The sequence below is a fragment of the Sapajus apella genome, unplaced genomic scaffold (genome assembly GCF_009761245.1).
Source record: "Sapajus apella isolate SASKATOON/1434 unplaced genomic scaffold, GSC_monkey_1.0 scaffold29, whole genome shotgun sequence".
NCBI lineage: Eukaryota > Metazoa > Chordata > Mammalia > Primates > Cebidae > Sapajus > Sapajus apella.
Window position 1 is genome coordinate 24,434,442 of NW_022436969.1, and position 19,142 is coordinate 24,453,583.

The window sequence follows — 19,142 nt, forward strand, 5'->3', positions numbered from 1 at the left end:
ATTAAAAGGGTGAGTCTCCACTGTGAATGAGGGCGTAGGGAACGTGCCTTCTGGGTTAGCCTAAACTAGTGCAGCATTTACAAAAGGCAGATTCTCAGTAGCCATGAGGATTAAAAGTGATTATGCCCTGGGCCCACAGATGTCACTTTTAGGAGTCTTTCCTACAAGTATACTGACAAACGTGTGCCAACCATACGCTTGCACATGTACACGTGCGATCTTATGGTCATAAGAGAATAAAGAAAACAAGCAAGCTGCCTGAACAGCCACCAGCTGGAGAAGGCAAATTCCAGTATGTGTGCCCTCTGTAACAGACAGCCGCCAGACAGAGCGAGGCCAGTGCATGTGTGTTCTTGTTTAAAGAAGTCTGTGATGTATTAAGTGAAAAGAAACAAACAAGATATTTGCACATCGATTCCAATAACTGAAAAGAGGAAAGCCTTTATTTCATAGCAAACACAGACACATACAACGGGGGCCTGGGCTTTCCCATGGGACAGAGTGGGGCTTGGTGGGTTGGGAAGGGAGACTTTACACTGCACTGTTTCCTTCTATATGATTTAAATTTTCAAGTTTTCATTATTTTTGTAATGAAAATTCTTTTCAAATGAAACACAAATATGTAAAAAATGCCCAGAGACTTATGAAAACATAATTTGATTTGCTTTGCTGCAAATGCTTATCTGCATAGCTTTCCATATTCAAGAACAGATGACCTAGAAAGGCGTCCTCCAAGGGAAGAGTTGATCCATTGCAGGACTTTGTGTACCTCCCCTGTCACCATGATTTTCCTGTTTCCATGTCCATAAAGCAATGAAGTTCTCTTGAAAAGAAAACATTTGGCAATCCCAGGGTATGCTTTAACTTGAAAGGTAATTTGTGAATACTCTGCTATTGAACCACAAAATAAAAATAAGGGTTGGTAAACAAGGCATTATTTGGGGTTCAGTCGTTACACTGTGTTCACTGCCTTTGTCCTGAGCGGAATCTCTCTGCTTCCTTTCATGCTTGTCCCTGGGTGATCTCCTCAGGCTGGTGGCCAACCCCCTGCACAGACCCTCAGGGCTCCTGGAGGCGCAGTCAGGCACTCTGCAGCCAGTGCAGGCCTTGTCCTGTTGGCGGTGGCTGCTCTCACAGAGAGCACACCCATGAAGCTGGACAGAGCCCAGCGGGGCCACACATCCCAGCCCCTTCTCTCAGCCGGGGGTGCTGAGTCTAATCAATCCACCTTGTACCAGTGAAGCCACTTAGCTGCCTCCCGTGTCAGGAGGGACAAAGTAGGGGCTCCAGACAGCCTGGGAGATGTCACATGGTGTGTGGGGGTAGGGTCCTGAGAAACACAGGGTCAAGGCCAGGGTGTCCCAGACACAGGAAGGTTACGCACAGGGGCAGAGTCAAAGACTGTGTTCCTAGGTAAACAAGCGTGTCATACTTCCCGTGGCCTGTGAGCAGAAATACGGTCACATTTCCATTGGAACCCAATTGTAAAGGGCCCAAGCCCCTGCTTGAAGCTTTTTCAGTCTTCCCAGGAAGCCCCCAGCATGAAAATTGTTGATAAGCCCTGGGGAGCTCTTGGGTCAGGGGGTGGGGGTGTCATATAAGTGTGGCAGCTCTGCTGGACATTTCCTTCCCATAGGAAGTAGACACTCAAGCCCCGAGGCTGGGCCGGGCACCAGGTTCCTAGAGTCCCCACCACTCAGCCGACAGGTCACAGGGGACCCCAGGGCAATAGCAGCCCCTTGGCTGGGGCAGGGCCAACAGGCCTCACTGACTGCCAGCCTCGGGGAGCTGCTCGGGGCATGGCCTCTATGCCTCTGAGCATGGCTTTGTCCGTGTCCACAGGGAAGGGTGTTGTTCCCACTGACCTGGCCTCTCCCTGCCTTTGGGGGCAGGGGGCACTTGGCAGGTCCACTTGCTCGCTGTGCACAGCTCAGCCATCGGCCTCCCACACACTCCGCTTTCCATTCTTAAGGCACCAGCCCCTCTCCTATAGGCCCCAGGGCCCCGCTGCCCTCCACTCCCACCCTCAGTCCCTAAGGTGTTGGGATCTGAGTGTGGAAGCGGAGGGCAGTCTCAAAGGGTAGGACTTGGAGGAATCCAGAGAGCCCCTCGTCCACCCTCACCCTCAGTTCCCAGGGTGTGGACAGCAGACGCACGCAGCCGTAACTGCTAGGGAAGCACCACCTGGTCTTGGCCTGCATCACCCCACATAGGAGCAGATGCACTGACAGATACACCTCCCCACTGACCAGGGCCTGAGCCCTGCTGCAGCGCAAGTGTGCACATATGTGTGTGATGTGTATGTGTGTGCATGTGTGCTGTGAGCCCAGGGCAGTGCAGTTAATGGTGTTCTCTCCTCTTCCTCCAGCCTTGTGTCATGTCCCACATGATGCCACCCCTAGATTCCTGCACTGTCTTCCTCACAGCATCCCCGAGCCCCTTGCTCTGAGTTTACATCACTGCATGGACAGTTACTTCCTTCCAGCGTGGGGGACTAGGAATGAAGCAGGCAGCAGAGCCATGGGCTGGGAGAGGGGGCCAGAAAGTGGGTCCAGGTCCCCCATGAGCCCTTGACCTACTTCCTCTCCTGAAACAGGGGTCTAACTCACCTGCTTCCAGCTGCTGGCCCAACACGCTGTGACTGGAAGTCACTCTGTGCTGCTGGACTCACGTGTGAAGTGTGTGTCAATAGCATTTGGGGAATCTTTGGAGTGGTGGTGTCAGAAACCCAGGGGAGACCTGACCACTCCTGAAGTGCTGGAAACAACATTTCCTAACTCACCTGCATAGCCACAACCTTGGAGGGAAGGGGCCGATGTGATTTTTCCTTTTGAGTATGGGTCCCTTGGGGGATTGCTCTGAGAAACTCCACTCAACCATAAAGACGGGTTTAACTTTTTAGAGCACTAACATTGAAGAAATAGCTTCAGTTTGGGGAGACTTTCTCCATTCCCTGTGGTGGGGGATGGAGGGTGTCCTCTGGCAGGAAGAGGGTCTAGGTGATGGGAGCCCCGGGCTTTTCATGTTCTAGGAGAAGGTGGCACCCAGGGGCCTGCCCACAGACCTGACGGGGGCCAACACTCTGGCCTGGACTTATGTCCCCATGTGGGAAGCAGGGATTATTACAGCCAGCACTTCCAGAGGTCTGTGGGTGGATAGACGTACCTTCATAAGGGCCTCTCATTCTAGCATTGCAGAGACAAGGTTTGTGGGATGAAGATGCTGGGGAGCAGAGGTCTGTAGGGAAGAGTACCCTCTCAGGCCAACCTTTCTGCTAGATGTTCTGAGGACACCCTAGTCCTCCCGTGGCCCAGGCAGCGGGCTGGATCCAGTGGCAGGTGTGGCCAGAAGCACAGGCTTCCGGCTCCCTGGCTGCAGGTTTGCTTGGCCTCCCAATTGTACCTTCATGTCTCTTTCCCTAAAGTGGGACAGTTGTGCTGTCTTCTGTGGCCTCTGAGGACCAGATGTGTGCAAGAGGCCTTCAGGGCCTGCTGGCTGGCACAGTGGCGATATCTGGAGAACGGGGCGGGGCCAGAGGGGCCAGGTGGCTAACCATTCTTGTCTTTCACGGCAGCGGAGCTGGAGTTCGCCCAGATCATCATCATTGTCGTCGTGGTCACGGTGATGGTGGTGGTCATCGTCTGCCTGCTGAACCACTACAAAGTCTCCACGCGGTCCTTCATCAACCGCCCGAGCCAGAGCCGGAGACGGGAGGACAGGCTGCCACAGGTGAGTACCCTGGCCACCCTGGCTCCAGAGTCAGGCAGCGGCAAGAGACTCAGGAGCCCATCAGGGTTCAGAGGCTGGAAGCACCTTCAGTTGACATTTAAAAAACAGGGTGAAGCATACCTCTAAGTGTTCCGCCTAGTGAGTCCCCACAAACTGAACACATCGGTGTGACCAGCACCCAGTCAAGAAACAGGCATGGCAGTCCTCCCAGAAGCCCGCCTGGCCCCTGCCAGGCCTCCCCTGCCCAGTGTGTGGCTTTGCCAGCCTTGGAGCCGTGCATCGTTGGGGCCGGCCATGGTGCTCCCTCCTGCCTGGCTCCTCTGGCTTGGCAGTGCACTTGTGAGATACATCGTGTTGTAAAGTCCTGTCCTGAGCTGGGTCCTGAGGGTTCTTCTGGGACAAATCACACACTCATTGTCACTAAACATGCCAGCAGTGCCTGGGTGCCATGAGCTGGAGAACACCCGGAGCTTGAGGCCATGGGAGCCTCCTAGGGGATCAGCGGTGGGGTTGTAGAGGGGTACACACTCAGCTTGGGTTAATTTTAAGTTTCCAGTTATTTCTTGCCCCAAACCAGCTTCCTCCTCTGGAAAGTAAAACACAGATAATCAGCCAAACTGCTCTATGATCAAACTTGGGAGACCAGGGGCTGCTAGAGCATCCTGTCCTAAGCCTGTTTTGCAGGCTGTGATTTTGATGGCTTTGCTTCCAGCCAGAGGGTTAGGAGCAGTGAATTCAGCGAGCTTATTGATCCTTGGCTTCAGTGGTAGGCAGCATGGCCGAATCCTGCAGTTTGCTGAGCACAGGAGAGGCATCCCTTTTCAGGACCAGGGCTGTGCAGTTCCTGCTCCTGCCCTGACTTAGGGAGGCTGTCCAGGGTGCAGGGTGTAGCCATCCAGGTGGGTTTCCTAGAGTGGTTTCCCTTAAACCGCTGGGACCCCTCTCAGGAAGGCAGGCTCACACTTCACTGGGCCCATTGGTGCAGCCATCCATATGGGCAGAGTGGAGGTGTGCTCTCTGCTTTGCAGCTCCTGCAGGTAGTGGGGAGAGGGAAGGGGTTGGTGCCACCAAGTGCTACGTTCAGACTGTGGCGATGGCTGGACACGGCAGCCTCAAGGAGGAGATGGGATGCCAGGGAAGGTGTGCACCCCGACAGCCCTTTCCTCCGCTCGCCACTGCATCCTCTCTTGCGCCTTCTGCCCTCTCTTCGGGTGCTCAGTCTAGTCTACAAGCCCCTCTGGCCCTGCTGTTTACCTTCCTCAAGCCTCAGCAGCTGCGCCGTCGAGATGCACTGAATGCTTTGGCATCCTGATGCCTGTAAATTGTTGGACAGAGGGTGGACTAATTCTTCTGAAGTTCCAAACACACAGTGTATGCGATTCCTCTGTTTCAAGAGAGGACAGGGAGAAAATCTCAGCACAACAGCAGTTTCAGAACCACAGAAGGCTAAGACGTGGCTGCTTTGTCTTAATGTATTACAGGCTGTGAACACCACCCCTGGCCTTGGTGGAAACAGGCACAGCCTTCCCTGGCCTTCTCTCCAGGAGCTCCGGAACGCTTGGGGTCTCTGTGTGTGGGCACACAGGGAGCTTTTCTATCCCCTGCCTGGGTCTTCCCTGATCTTCCAGACTTGCCCCGGTGTTGGCTTCTCTCTCCCTAGCACGAGTCACGCAGCTCCTTCCTCTGCCCCAGGCGCATGCCCAGCCCCCTTGCAGTCCCTGTTGGTAGCACCTTGTGTCCTGAACCTGTACGCCAGCCACACCTTTTCCGACCAAAAGGCACAGCAGAAAAGCAAAACGTGTCAAAGAAGTGTCTTCTCTGTCGTTGTGGCGGGCTTGTGTGACGTCCTCTCCTGGGAAGCGCCACTGGCCACCAGCAGAGCCTCCCTTCCCTGAAATCAGGAAGGTGATGAAGCGACATTCAGAGGTCCCTTCAGGTCTGCACACTGTGTGGCAGGTGAAGACATTTGGTAGCCAGTGAATTGTATCCACAGAGGTCCACATCCCTGTCTGGGCCTGGTTCTGTTAATGTGCATGTACAGTCTTGCCCCTGAGAGCTCTGCTCGGGAGCTGCGCTGGCGCTTGCAGAGATGCCGGCTGCACACAGCATGGTTTGAGGTCCTGAGCTGCTACGATATTTCTGCTTTTTTTCCTGAGTAACCTGGAATTGAAAGCTGTCCCTCCTCGAGGTGGGGCTGTCCCTCCTGTGGCTTCTACACAGCTTAGCAAAGGGCTCTGTGTGATGTCTCATAAAACGCAAGATGCATTCCAGCTCAATGACCAGAGGCAGCCCAGCCCAGGCCCTTGCTCCACTTCCCAAACTGGTCTCTTAGCCTAGTTCATGGTTCCCCATAAGGGAAAAGAGTGGCAGCTGATGAGGTTCTCCATTCTCTCCTGGACACAGACTCAGGCCTCGCTAACACTGTAGGTGTGGCCGTGCTCTCCATTTCCCCCTCTCTGCCGTGAGGGTCCCCTCACCTAGGTCCTCTCACCCCAGGAATGCCCCCACGCAGACAGGCTTCCTGCCTTCTAGTTCCCTACTTCCCCCTAGCTGCTTTTAAGAAATGCCTATTCCCTGATCGCTCCCCTGCGCAGTATTGGGGGAGCGATCTGATTCTTCTACACTCAGGTCAGGAGTCTCAATCAGGGATGATTCTGCCAAATGTCTAGAGGACATTTGCAGTGTCTGGCATCATAAGCGGGGGGAGGAGGGTCCTACAATGTGTCCTACAGTGCGCGGGAGGCCCCGAAACAAAGAATCATCTGAGGGATGTAAGCAGCGCTGAGGCGGAGGAGCGGGTCCCACCAGGTGCTGAGCACTGCCTGGCACGGGGGTGCTTCACTGATAGAAGAGGCCACCTGTTGCCATGAGGGAGTCTCCCTAGGCCGGCTCTGAGGCATCCACAGCATCTACTTCCCAGCAGTACAAGTTTGGGGTTCAGTCTGGGACTCTGCCTTGAGAACAGTTTCCCCTGGTGACTCCTGCCTCCTCTGCTTATGCAGTTAATTCAGGGGATGCCCCCCAGGAGCTGGGCACCGAGCAGGAGCAGGAAACAGTGGCCATGCCCCATCCCTGCCACCAGCAGCACCTGCAGTTCCCTGGCGGAGGCCAAGGCCCTGCTGCCATTCTCTCCATCTTCCTGGGGGAGGGTGGGGGCCTGGCTGGCTGATTGTGACTTTGGGATGGAAGAGTGTCAGGCTTGGGAGCTGTGGGAGGTGTTTGGGGCAGGCATGAGGACCTGCGTCTCCTCTGTTTCCATGCCCAGCCTGGCCTGACCCATGTGCAGTTGGTGAGGGCACTTCCAAGTTGCCTGCTTCCCCATCCCTAGGTGACTGCCTGTGTCAGGTAGCCCCCTCCCAAGGGGCTTGGAAGGGGCTGGGCAGAAACGGCTGGCTGGTTGGCATGGCAGGGAGGGCCTTGTGCCTCTTGGCAGAGCCTGGTAGTCCTCCGCCTCCGGGATCCCTGTGCTGCTGTGCGGGCCTGTGCTCCTGGGTGAGGCCACTGGGGAGGAGGTGTGTGTGTGGGCAGGTGCTGCCACCCTCATGGCTTCGTTCCATTATCAGAGCCCCTGCAAGCTGCTAAGCACCCCTTCCTTCTCAGCACCGATGTCCCAGGCCTTCCTCCCTCAGCACCCGAGGCCCTGGGAGCCCAGCACCCTCTAGTAGGCAGCTGAGGGTGTGTGTCCCTCCCATCCCCTCTGTGGGGACAGCCTTCTTCGGAGCCTGTGTGTTGCTGGGGCGCCTCCTATGGGGGCCCATTAGTAGAGACCCACCCGAGGGCTGCGTGAGCGCGTTCAAAAATGCTGTTTTTTTGAAACCTGATGCCAGAAGGGCTGGGCATCAAATTAACCAACTTTTAGGTGATTTGGCTTCACACTCTGGTTAAACTAATTGTTCCATCTTTCTGCTGGAAGCCTGGAGAGTGGAGGTGGAAACATAGCGTGAGGCAGTAGGATGGGACTGGGTTTTGGTTTTGAGGAGGATGAGCAGGCGGGCAGCCTTACTTGGTTGTGGAAGTTTCCCACCCTGCTGTGAGCGGCCCTTTGCCTCCTCCACAGGTTGTCCCTTTGACCACAAGGAAGGGCCAGACCAAGGTTAACCAGATAGCGTCGCAGTGGCCCTGGCTTCCCTGCTTCTTTCGGAGAGTCCCCTTCTGAGAAGTGGTGACTGCCCCGCTGCCGTCTGTGGCCCCTTTCCTGAGGGAGTGACCGGCTCAGCCAGTTCTGGTCCCAGTCCCATGGGGTGTGCTCCTGTGCAGGTGAGGAGCAGCAGCCCTACTCGCCTCGGCCAGCACCCCCTCCCACCTCCAGGGCCCTCCTCCTCTCCGCCAGCATCCTCCTGATGCTAGCACCTTCCTCCCGGGTCCCTTGGCCTGGGACAATGCATGCCGCATGAACGTGATGGGCGTCCTGAAGCCAGTTAGCCTTTGTCGCCGCACAGTAGACACTGTGTGTCTCAGGGGAGCCCAGGGACATTGCTGGGCCTGACTGTGGTGAAAGTAGCCATTTCTGGATAAAAATGAAAACTAGCAACCCAAATGTAAATTACGTCACAGGCAAAGCAAATGCTTATATCATGGCAGATAGCAGTGGTGGGTTTGAATCTGAATCCTTGTGTGTTTGAATTTGAATCTCTGGAGCCTGGTTTGAGTGACTTCTGAGCTTTGAGACTGTCTATATTTCTTTTCATTTTCTTAGACCGCTTAGTTATGGGAAAACAGTAAAGGGGCATGAATATTCCAGACACAGACAGAGACCTGTTTGAACAAGTTGCTGGCACATTTCTTGCTAGAGCTGAGAGAGCCTAGGTGACCTTTTATGACTGCCTGCAGCCTGGCCCAGAGGGTCCAGCCCAGCCTGTGGGGACAGCCCAGGGCAGCAGATGGCATGCAAGCAGAAGGGGTGGCCATCAGTGGATGGAAGGAGAGGCAGGAGAGGGACGGGGACCTTTACCCAGATTGAAGAGCACGAAATTGTGGACATTCAGCCATTTTTGACCTATAGAAACAGCAATTTCAATTAAAAAGTTAACAAAAGAAATCACATCAGGCATGTCTTCACTACCAACTCCTACAGGGATTAAATCGGTTGTAAAAATCCAGGTGCCTGTTCCCATAGCCAGGAGGAACAGCCAGGCCCCACCCAGCATAGCCAGGCTCCTCCAGGCTTCCCCCAGGCCAGACATTGGGAGGGGGTCCTGACTGCTGGGGAGGAGGACAAGCACTTGGTGGCTGCCAGCCCTCTTGATGCAGAAACTCCTGCTCCTCAGATCCACAGTGCCCTGATATGGGGTGAGTCCATCCCACAAGTTCCTCTCTGCAGAAGCGACAGAGTTAGCCTAGAGCATGGCTGTGTATGTGGTTTGTCCCACAGGGTGTTCTGACCTAAGCTGATCTAGCTTTTAAAGATTGGGGCTGGGTGCAGTGACTCATGCCTATAATGCCAGCAATTTGGGAGGCCAAGGCAGGCAGATCACTTTAGATCAGGAGTTTGAGACCAGCCTGATAAACATGGTGGAACCTCATCTTTACTAAAAATACAAAAGTTAGCCATGCATGGTGGTGCATGCCTATAATCCCAGCTACTTGGGAGACTGAAGCAGGAGAATCGCTTGAACCTGGGAGGCAGAGGTTGCAGTGAGCTGAGATCGTGCCACTGCACTCTAGCCTGGGCAACAGAGTAAGACTCCATCTCAAAAAATAAAAATAAAATTTAAATTAAATTTGGGAGGTTTCACATCAAAGTTGGAATGTCCATCTTCTCTTGAAAAGGCAGCCTATGGGGCCACACCCTGAGGCAGGGGCTATGAGGTAGCTGCCATGGGGGGGCCTGTGCTCCCCAGGATGTCACCCATCTCTCGCTGGGGACCCTTCAACAATGGGCAGCATCGTTGCCATCTGTGGGTTAGCATGTGGGGGCTGTTTTTCATAGAAAATGTTCTTCTGCACTCAGGCTTCTACCACAAAACTGAAGAACAAGATAGACTGAGAGGGCCACTGTTTTCCAGAAAAATGGACGAGAAAGTCCTTGTAGAAGTAAAGACTGTTCCTGCCTGGTTAGGAGTTAAGCCGCATGTCTGGGTCAGCAGTGCACCGCGTGTCCTGTGCCAGCCTGACATGGTCACTAGTGGCCACTGTTATCCAGTCATCTCCCCAAGCAGGGGCCTCCTCTGTGGCTAAAGCCTGTAGCCAGAGGGACAGCGGTGGCCATGGGCTCCCTGCTATCTGAGGCTCCGCCCTGCCACCAGCAGCCTCTTTGTTGGCCTTGGGAGCAACAGTGGCCAGAGGGCAGACGGTCCTGGGCAGGTGGCTGACAGCCAGGAGCCCGCTATGCTGGGGCTTGGAATCCACGATGAGGGGACCTCTGGGTGTGCCATGTGTAGGGGGTGCCTTTCTTTACCTGGGCAGTGTCGCTGTACCCTCCTCCGCAGACAGAGGCTCTGAGATGGGCCTCAGGCTCAGGGGTGTTTGAGAAACCCACAGGCAGTGGGATCCCTCAGCGGGAACAGGGAGCAGGGGTTTCAGTGCTGCTGTTCATTCCTGCTGTGTCTGGAGGGCTGACTCACTGTGCCCTGCTGCTCTCGCTCTTGCCCACCTCATGTGTTTAGAAAAGCAAATGGAAAACGATGGAAAGGAACGATTTTCAGTAAGGCTTGAAGGAGTGGACTAAGGGCTTACTGATGCAGTTGTATGTGGTCTGTCTCTACACTCCAGACTAAAGAAAAGAGCCACAGGCTTCCTCTGGCATCACTGCTGGGGTGAACAGTGGGGGACCGTTTCCCTGCAGGCAAGGCAGACCCTGCTGCACTGCAGACCAGATGTGTGTGTCTGCTTTGTCCAATGACAGCTCTCCATTATTGCATTTCACGGAAACTGCATTTCAAGAGCTCAGGGTCCTATGAGTTGGCCGCACAGTGTCTGAGTGAGCAAGGACTTGGTGTTATCAGGTCATTTGGAAGTTTTTGCTCTGTCTAATTGAAGCATTAGAGGATAGACAACTTCACATTGCCTCAAAATGAGAACGTCTCCCTTCAACTAAGAGAAACAGGAGGCCAAGCGGCCAGGTGGAAGCTGTGTAAGGATGCTGGACCCCAGGTCCTTGCAGATTCCCACATGAACAACAGTGGGCAGAGCTTTTGAAGAGCTGAGGCTTGTCTTTAAAGTGACAGTGTCTCAAATAGTCCTTCTACTGTCCTTCTACCAATGTTGCCGCTGCTCAGAACGTTTGGGAATTACCGTCAGGTTTTGGGGTTGTTTTTAAGTGACAAGATCTCGCTTTGTTGTGCACGCTGGAGTGTAGCGACATGATCATAACTCACTGCAGCCTCGAACACTTAGGCTCAAGTGATCTTCCCATGTCAGCCTCCCAAGCAGCTATGACTACAAGCACACACAACCACACCTGGCTAATTTTTAAACTTTTTTGTAGAGACAAGGTCTCACTGTGTTGCCCAGGTTGGTCTCAAACTCCTTGGCTCAAGCCAGCTTACCACTTCAGCCTCCCAAAGTCCTGAGATTACAGGCATGAGCCACTGCAGCTGACTAGGTTTTTTGGTTGGTTTTTTGTTGTTTTTTTTTTTTTAAGTCAAGGGAAACTTTTTTTAAAAGCTTCCCCGCAATGGCAAACGTTCCCTTTTTTTTCCCCCTACTTCCTCTTTGGGGATAGATTTGATTTTTGGCACTAGCTAAAATCCATTTAGAGTTAAGTCTTGTGCATGATATGGGTGATCAAACCAAATGATAGAATTTTGGTTCAAAGGCAGGCACGACTCAGTGAGGCTGACGTCCGAGTTACAAACTGACCTGTAGAGAATGACCAGGAAGGATCCACAGCAAACTGACGGCTGTGCCTGGGGAGGAGGCATGAACAAAGGAACCCCGGTCTGTGCAGTAAAACTTTTATGATAAGAATATATTCATGTATTACCTTTGCAATTGCGAAACATCCTCTGTTCATGTAAACTGATGCTGAAGGTAGTAATGATCTGGCCATCTATATGGACTCCCAGGTAATTCATTTCAACATCGTTTCTATGGTGGCTAAAATAATAATTTTAAATAAAATGTATGAAAGTTTTTATAAACAAGTTTATAGTAATCTTTTAAATATATAAGGCATTAGCATTAATAATCTAGTAGTAAAATATGTTGCTTTATTTTTTGCTTAGTCCTTAAAAGTTGGTGTGGTTTATTCCGGAAAATAAAAAATAAAAATTTTCTTAGTGATTCTAACTCTGGGTGGCCCTTGTTGGGGAGGCTCACCAGGCTGGAGTCTGGCTTTGGGCAAATCCCGCAGCTCTGTGACCTTGAGTGAAGGTCACAGAAGCTCCCCTCTGAGCCCTGACTTCCTCTCACACATGAGACGAGTCAACTGGGGTTGAGATCAAGATCAAGCCTGCCTGGATCTTGTGTGGTTCCACATTTTTCTGCTGCCTGGAGCTTTCTCATTCCCAGGCTGATTCCTCTTGAAGTCCGATTACTCAGAATCCCCAGCAGCAAGCTGGGAGAGGCACCTCCGTACCGCTTCCCCCCCCACCCCCAGGCCATTGCATTGTCCTAGAAATAGAAAGGATTCCCTTTCCTTTCTTCCCAGTAGACCTTCCTAGATGATTTGTCTTTTCTCTTAAGGGATGTGCCCTAGATTGAGCAGAGCTGGGGGATCTTGAATCTTAGAAGTCTGATGATGGATTCCCTGGGAGGAAGAAAGGGGGAGGTGCAGTCTCTGACATCAAGGGCTGCTGGCTTCACATCCAGGCTGTGACTGCCATCTAGAGTGGACAGGATGGTAGTGATAAAATACTGAGATGGTGGTGGGGCTGCATGAGAAAAGGGAGAAAACAGGGAAAATTGATTTTATCAGAAGGCAAAGATGTTGCCGAATATCCAAAGATCAGTTTCACCTCTTCTTTGAAATTCTCACCCTGAAACAGGAGAAAAATAGATTTCCAACTATTTGAGGCCATACATTCATTCACTGAGTGGTTAGAGCTTGGGTAGCGTCAATATACCCGGTAGCAGCCTCGCTTTACTGCAGACTGGACAAGGCACCTAGAGAGGAATGCACCCTCTTTGTCCTCAGTTTCCCCCCTCTAAATGAGGGATAACTGGCTTCATTCAGAAGCCTTCAATCTGTATTTAACCATGAAGAATGGTAAGAAATACATTTTATATAGCAACACAAAAGCTTCCTATAACGCAGTCAAGGCAGACGTTTTACAAAACAATACTTACAGTGTGCCCAGATCGTTTTTATTCTATTTAATTTTTTTTGGAATGCTGGCTATGACCCACTTAAATGGATTTTCCAGCTCTCTGAGAGGTTGCAAAGCACATGCTGGAAAACAGTGTTCAGTGTTCCCCCTGGCTGTTTCCAGACCCCATATCTGATCATTCCTGGATCCTCTGTGTGTGTGGAAAGGAGAGTGTAGCTGAGAGCATAAGCCCGGGAGGGTTCCAGGCGTGGTGTAGCCTTGCACACAGGGATGCAGGGCAGCCCATGGAGCAGCACAGGGGAATCCTCAGCAAGTTATAGCTGCAGATTACTGTACTTTAATATGAAATGTATTGTTCGGATAAAAAAGGATATAAAAAGACAGAAATGAAAAGGATTATAAAACAGTACTTTGAACAATTGTATGCAAACCAATTGGATAACTTAAAGAAATGAAAAAATTATTAGAAACATCCTACCAAGACAGAATCATGAGGAAATAGAAAATCTTTTTTTTTTTTTTAAAAAAAAGATGGGGTTTTACCATGTTGGCCAGGCTGGTCTCGAACTCCTGACCTCAAGTGATCCGCCCACCTTGGCCTCCCAAAGTGCTGGGATTACAGGCATGAGCCACCACACCGGGCCAGAAATAGAAAATCTTAATATATCTATTGCTAGTAAGGAGATTGAACCAATAGTCTCAAATCTACTACCTGGACCACATGGCTTCACTGGTGAATTCTACCAAACATTTAAATAATTGACATCAACGCTTCTTAAACTTCTAGAAATTTGAAGAGGTGGCAACACTTCCTAACTCATTCTATGAGGCCAAAATTCCTGCTACCAAAGCCAAACAAAGACACAACAGAAAAAGATAACCATAGATGAATATTTCTTGTAAACATTGATGCAAGAATCCTCAACAAAATACTAGCAAACTAAATTCAGCAGTATATTAAAAGGATTATACTGGCCTGGCACAGTGACTCACACCTATAATCCCAGCACTTTGGGAGGCCAAGGGAGGCAGATTACTTGAGGTCAAGAGTTGAGACCAGCCTGGCCAACATGGTGAAACCCTGTCACTACCAAAAATATGAAAATTAACCAACCACGGTGGCACGTGCCTGTAATCCCAACTACTCAGGAGGCTGAGGCAGGAGAATCATTTGAACCCAGGAGGCAGAGGTTGCAGTGACCTGAGATCGCCCCGCTGTACTCCAACCTGGGAGACAGAGCGAGACTCTGTCTCAAAAAAATAATAATAATAAATAAAAGTAAAATTTAGGCCGGGTGCAGTGGCTAACACCTGTAATCCCAGCTCTTTGGGAGGCCGAGGCAGACAGATCACCTGAGATCGGGAGATCAAGACCAGCCATGACCCACATGGAGAAATCCCATCTCTACTGAAAATACAAAATTAGCCAGGCATAGTGGTGCATGCTTGTGATCACAGCTACTTGGGAGGCTGAGGCAGGAGAATCGCTTGAACCTTGGAGGTGGAGGTTGTGGTGAGCCAAGATCACACCACTGCACTCCAGCTTGGGCAACAAGAGCAAAACTCTATCTCAAAAAAATAAGAAATTGAAAAATAAAAATAAAATTAAAAAAATATAAAAGGATTATACATCATCGAGTGGGGATTTATTCCCAGAAGGCAAGGATGGTTCCATACATGAAATTCAGTCAGTGTCATACACTACATTAACAGAATGAAGTTGGGGGGATGAATCACACAATCATTTCAGTTGATGCAGAAATAGTATTGTCACAGGATCCTTGGGGTGTTGCTTCGCCAGCCAGAAATTTTTGTGGCTGAATTTTCTGCCTGAGTATTGCTTGTGCCCGCTGAGCTCATCCTGCCCACTTGCCCTGGCAGGCTGCTCTCAGCTCATACTACTGGCCCAGTTCCCACACCTGCCAAAAGCAAGCCAGGCACAGAGCAGTGAGAGGTGTGTGAGTGAGTGAGGGCGAGGTCCAGCCACTGCACACAGCCAGGCATGCTAGGTGATACAGCAGGGCAGGCAGCTCCACATGCTTATGGCTGGACCAGATACACTGCATGCAGCATCTGCTGCAGGGACCTGCTTCTAGATGAGGGGAATGTGATGGCACCTAGAAGCTTGGAGACACGAGGAACCAAAGAGTCCCAAAGAGGGTATCACAGCCCTGGTTCAGAGAGACCTAAGTATGGGCTCCCCAAAGGGCTGCAGCTCTTCTTTCCTTCTGGTCAACCACAGTGTGGTGAGTGGAGGGTCATGTTTCAGCTCTGTGTTACAGCTCTTTTAGTTCCACCTTTCAGCAGGTCCCAAGTTCTTGTCCCACATTCAAAAAGAATGAGGTACATGGATAACTGGGGGGTGAGCAAGGTGGAGAGGAGGTTCATTAAGCAACAGAACAGCTCTCAGGAGACCTAAACTGGGTAGCTCCTTTCTGCAGGCAGGTCACCCTAACATCTGTCCAACTCAGAGCAAAGAAGAGACCCACAGTACGTAGCTCCTCTCCCCAGGCAGGTCATCCCAATGTGTGTCCTTCAATGGGTAGCTCCTTTCCTCAGGCAGGTCATGGCAGTAAATGTCCAGCTGTCAGTGGAGAGGAGACCTGCAGTGAGTAGCTCCTATCCACTGGCAGGTTGATCTGATGTCTGTTCAAGACTAACTGAATCCAGGATTTTTAATGAGCTCAGAAGGGAGAAAGTGCATGCTGATTGGTCCATGGATGGTCAAGGGAAGGCCCAGAAAAAGCATCATGAGTTCTTACTGTGGTCTGTGGACTCCACTCAGAACTGACAGCTTGGCCCCATGCTTCAGACCATCCCTGGCTTGAAGGTGGGACTTCACCAGGGACCCACACCTTTTTGCCCAGGAGCCTGTCTGCCTCCTGCTGTCATCAGTCATATACATGGCACCCAGGCTGTTAGAATCAAGAGACACCTGCAGGCCCACGCAGAGCCACCCTCAGCCCACCCCCATCTCAGCCTCCCCCCCATGCTTGTCAGCACCTAAAGTCCGAAGGGGGCTGGTGTGTCAGCATCACCCTGAGTGCACACACACCTGGCCAAGTTGTGACAGTGTCCACGCTCAGCCTCAACTTTGCTCCAAAATTGGAGCACGCACTGGGAGCGGGAAGAGGCCAGGCAGCAGGGAGAGGCCAGGCAGCAGAAACAGGCACTTCTGAGCCTGTAGGGGAAGGGGGACTTTCCCAGGCCTCTGAGAGCACAGGGATGCCTGGGTCTGCAGCTGCATCTGGGTTGCTGCAGCTGTGCCCAGGAGGGCAGGGCTCCTGCCCCGACATCTCAGAAGGGGACAGGGCTCCCACCCATTCCTAGCTCCCACCGGCTCCATGGAGTACACAGCCCTGGCCATGCCTTCTCAGCATCTTCTCAGCAGCTGCTCCAGATGGGCCACCACTGCCATTGGTATTGTTGAAATTCAACATCTTTTCATGATAGAAACCCTCAACAAAGTAGGATGGAAAGAAGGTACTTCAACATCACAAAGGCTTTCTATGAAAAGCCCACAGCTTACATCATACTTAATGGTGAAAGACTGAAAGCTTTTCCTTTAAGACCAGGAACAAGACAAGATGGCTGCTTTCACTACTTCCATTCAGCATAGTATTAATTAAAAGTTCTAGCCAGAGCAATTAGGCAAGAAAAAGAAATAAAAGACATTTCAAGTGGAAAGGAAGAAGTAAAAGTATCTCTGTTAGAAGATGACATGATCTTATGTGTAAAAACCCTAAAGATTCTATTTAAAAAATAATAACCCCAAAACTGTCAGAGCTAATGAATTTGACAAAGTAGCAGGATATAGAATCAACATGCAAAAATCAGTTGCATTTATTTACATGTACAATGAACAAGTCAGTAAGAAAATAAAGAAAATTCCATTTTCAATAGTATCAAAAAGAACAGAATACTTAGAAATATACTTAACCAAGAGGTGAAAGACTTGTGCACTGAAAAATAGTTTGCTGAAAGAAATGGAAGGAGATACGAATAAATGGAAATATCTTGTATTCATGAATTGGAAGACTTACTATTTTTAAGAACTTACTACTACTCAAAGCAATGTACAGACTTCATTGTAAACACTTTTGAAATCCCAATGAAGGTTTTTGCAGAAATAGGGGGAAAAAATCCATCCTAAAGTTTATATGATATCTCAAGGGACCCTGAATAGCCACAATAATCTCAAAATATAATTGAAAAGTTAGAGTTCTCACAATTCCTGATTTCAAAACTTACTACAAAGCTGTAGTAATCAAAACAGTGTGGTGCTGGGATATAGACAAATATATAGACCAATGGAATAGGATAGTCCAGAAATAAACCCTCAAATATATGGTCAAGTAATTTTCAGCAAGGATGCCAACGCCGTTCAATGGAAAAAAAAGACAGCTTTTTCAGAGTGGTGATGGGGAACCTGGATAGCTACATGCAAAAGAGTGACATTGGGCCCATTCAAAAATTAACTCAAAATGGACATAAACATAAGAGCTGAAACTTTAAAATTCAGCTTTAATTTGACTGCTAGAACAAAGTACCATAGACTGGGTGGCTTATAAACAACAGATACTGATTTCTCATTCTGGAGATTGGACATGAGAGACCACAGTGATGGCACGGTCGGGTTCAGATGAGGCAACTCTTCCCGGTTGCAGACTGCCACCTTCTCTTGTGGAAAGAGCTTGCTAGCCCTCGGCCTCTTCTTATAAGGGTACTGATCTCATTCATGAAGACTCCACCCTCATTACCTAATTACCTAGCAAAGGTTCCACCTCCAAATACCATAACATTAGGAGTATTTTCCACTTCCCCCCCAAAAAAGTGCCAAATGGTCCGATTTAAAAGGAAAAAAATTCAGTCACTGTGCTCCATATCTGCAAATAACACATGTTGATTTTCAGCACCATAAAGACAATTATTGGGAAGATCAGGTGATATTTTTCTCTTTAATGCATGTGTTTTGGTGTCAAGCAGATTGAATTTGTGAGGAGTTTGCCTGTTAGTGTGGCCTTTCACTGACCATTCAGAAGGAAGAAAATATGAAACAGAATGCTCAAGTGTAAAGGAGTCTGAAAATGTCTGTCCTCAAACCTGCAAGATTTGGAACCCTTCTGTGTTCTTTTTTCATAGATGTAGGAATTAAAAGTCTGGATTCAGTAGAGACATTTGACTAGCCAGCCCCTCAGTGTGGTCCCTGGGTGTGGGCAGCTGTGCTCACTGGAGCTGCCCATGGGGGCAAGCCAGAGAGGCCAGAGCACTAGACTAACGTTATAATTCCAAGTGTACTTAGCAGAGAAGACAGCTATGCTCGTGTGTGTGTGTGTGTGTGTGTGTGTGTGTGTGTGACTGTACCTTCTGTGGATATCGGCTAGGGACTGTCACAGGAAGACCTCTGCCTTTGGCATGTTTACTTCTGTCAAGACTCTGCCCACAGCCTTATAGACCCAAAAGAAAAATGTTCTCATCCTACTCAGAGATGTTCAAACAGGAGTGATTGTCTGACAGTGACTACACTCGTAGGAAAATGCCAAACAGCAAGGCCCAGCTGTCCCTTGGTATCCTCAGGGGATTGGTTCTAGGACTTCCAAACATACCACAGTCCCAGCATGCTCAAGCCTCACAGTCTGTCCTGCTGAACCCACGGACAGAAAAGGTCGGACCCCTCCCTATGAGAGACTTTTACATCTCATGAATATATATTAGGTTGAAAACAATCAGCTTTTTAGTGGACCAGACAGGTTTAAACACATGTTGTTCAATGGTCCACTGTATTCATTCACAATACAGATTTCCTTTTAGGGAAAAAAAAAAAAAAAGCCAAAAGGAAAATAAAAGCTTATCACAAAGTTGAATTTTATAAAGCTTTTGTTTTGTTTTGTTTTGTTTTTTGAGATGGAGTCTTGCTCTGTTGCCCAGGCTGGAGTGCAGTGGTGCAATCTTGGCTCACTTCAACCTTGGCCTCTTGGGTTCAAGCAATTTTCCTGCCTCAGCCTCCTGAGTAGCTGGGATTACAGGTGCTTGTCATCATGCCCATGCCCAGCTAAATTTTTGGTATTTTTAGTAACAGGGTTTCACCATGTTGGCCAGGTTGGTCTTGAACTTCTGACCTTAGGTGATCTGCCCACCTCTACCTCCCAAAATGCTAGGATTACAGGTGTGAGCCACTGTGCCCAGCCTTTTTTTTTTTTTTTT

General features: G+C 50.1%; 1 protein-coding gene across 15 annotated transcripts in view; it reads left to right on the forward strand.

Moving 5' to 3' along the window:
• Positions 1–19,142, forward strand: part of LDLRAD4 (low density lipoprotein receptor class A domain containing 4) — a 413,526-nt gene that overhangs the window by 379,123 nt on the left and 15,261 nt on the right. For 14 of the 15 annotated variants that reach the window (XM_032293506.1, XM_032293508.1, XM_032293513.1 and 11 more), the window contains one exon: positions 3,575–3,729. In XM_032293506.1, coding sequence (XP_032149397.1) covers positions 3,575–3,729 — 155 coding nt within the window. Of the gene's footprint in view, positions 1–3,571; positions 3,730–19,142 lie in introns of all 15 variants that reach the window. The other variant, XM_032293517.1, reaches the window with a different exon arrangement.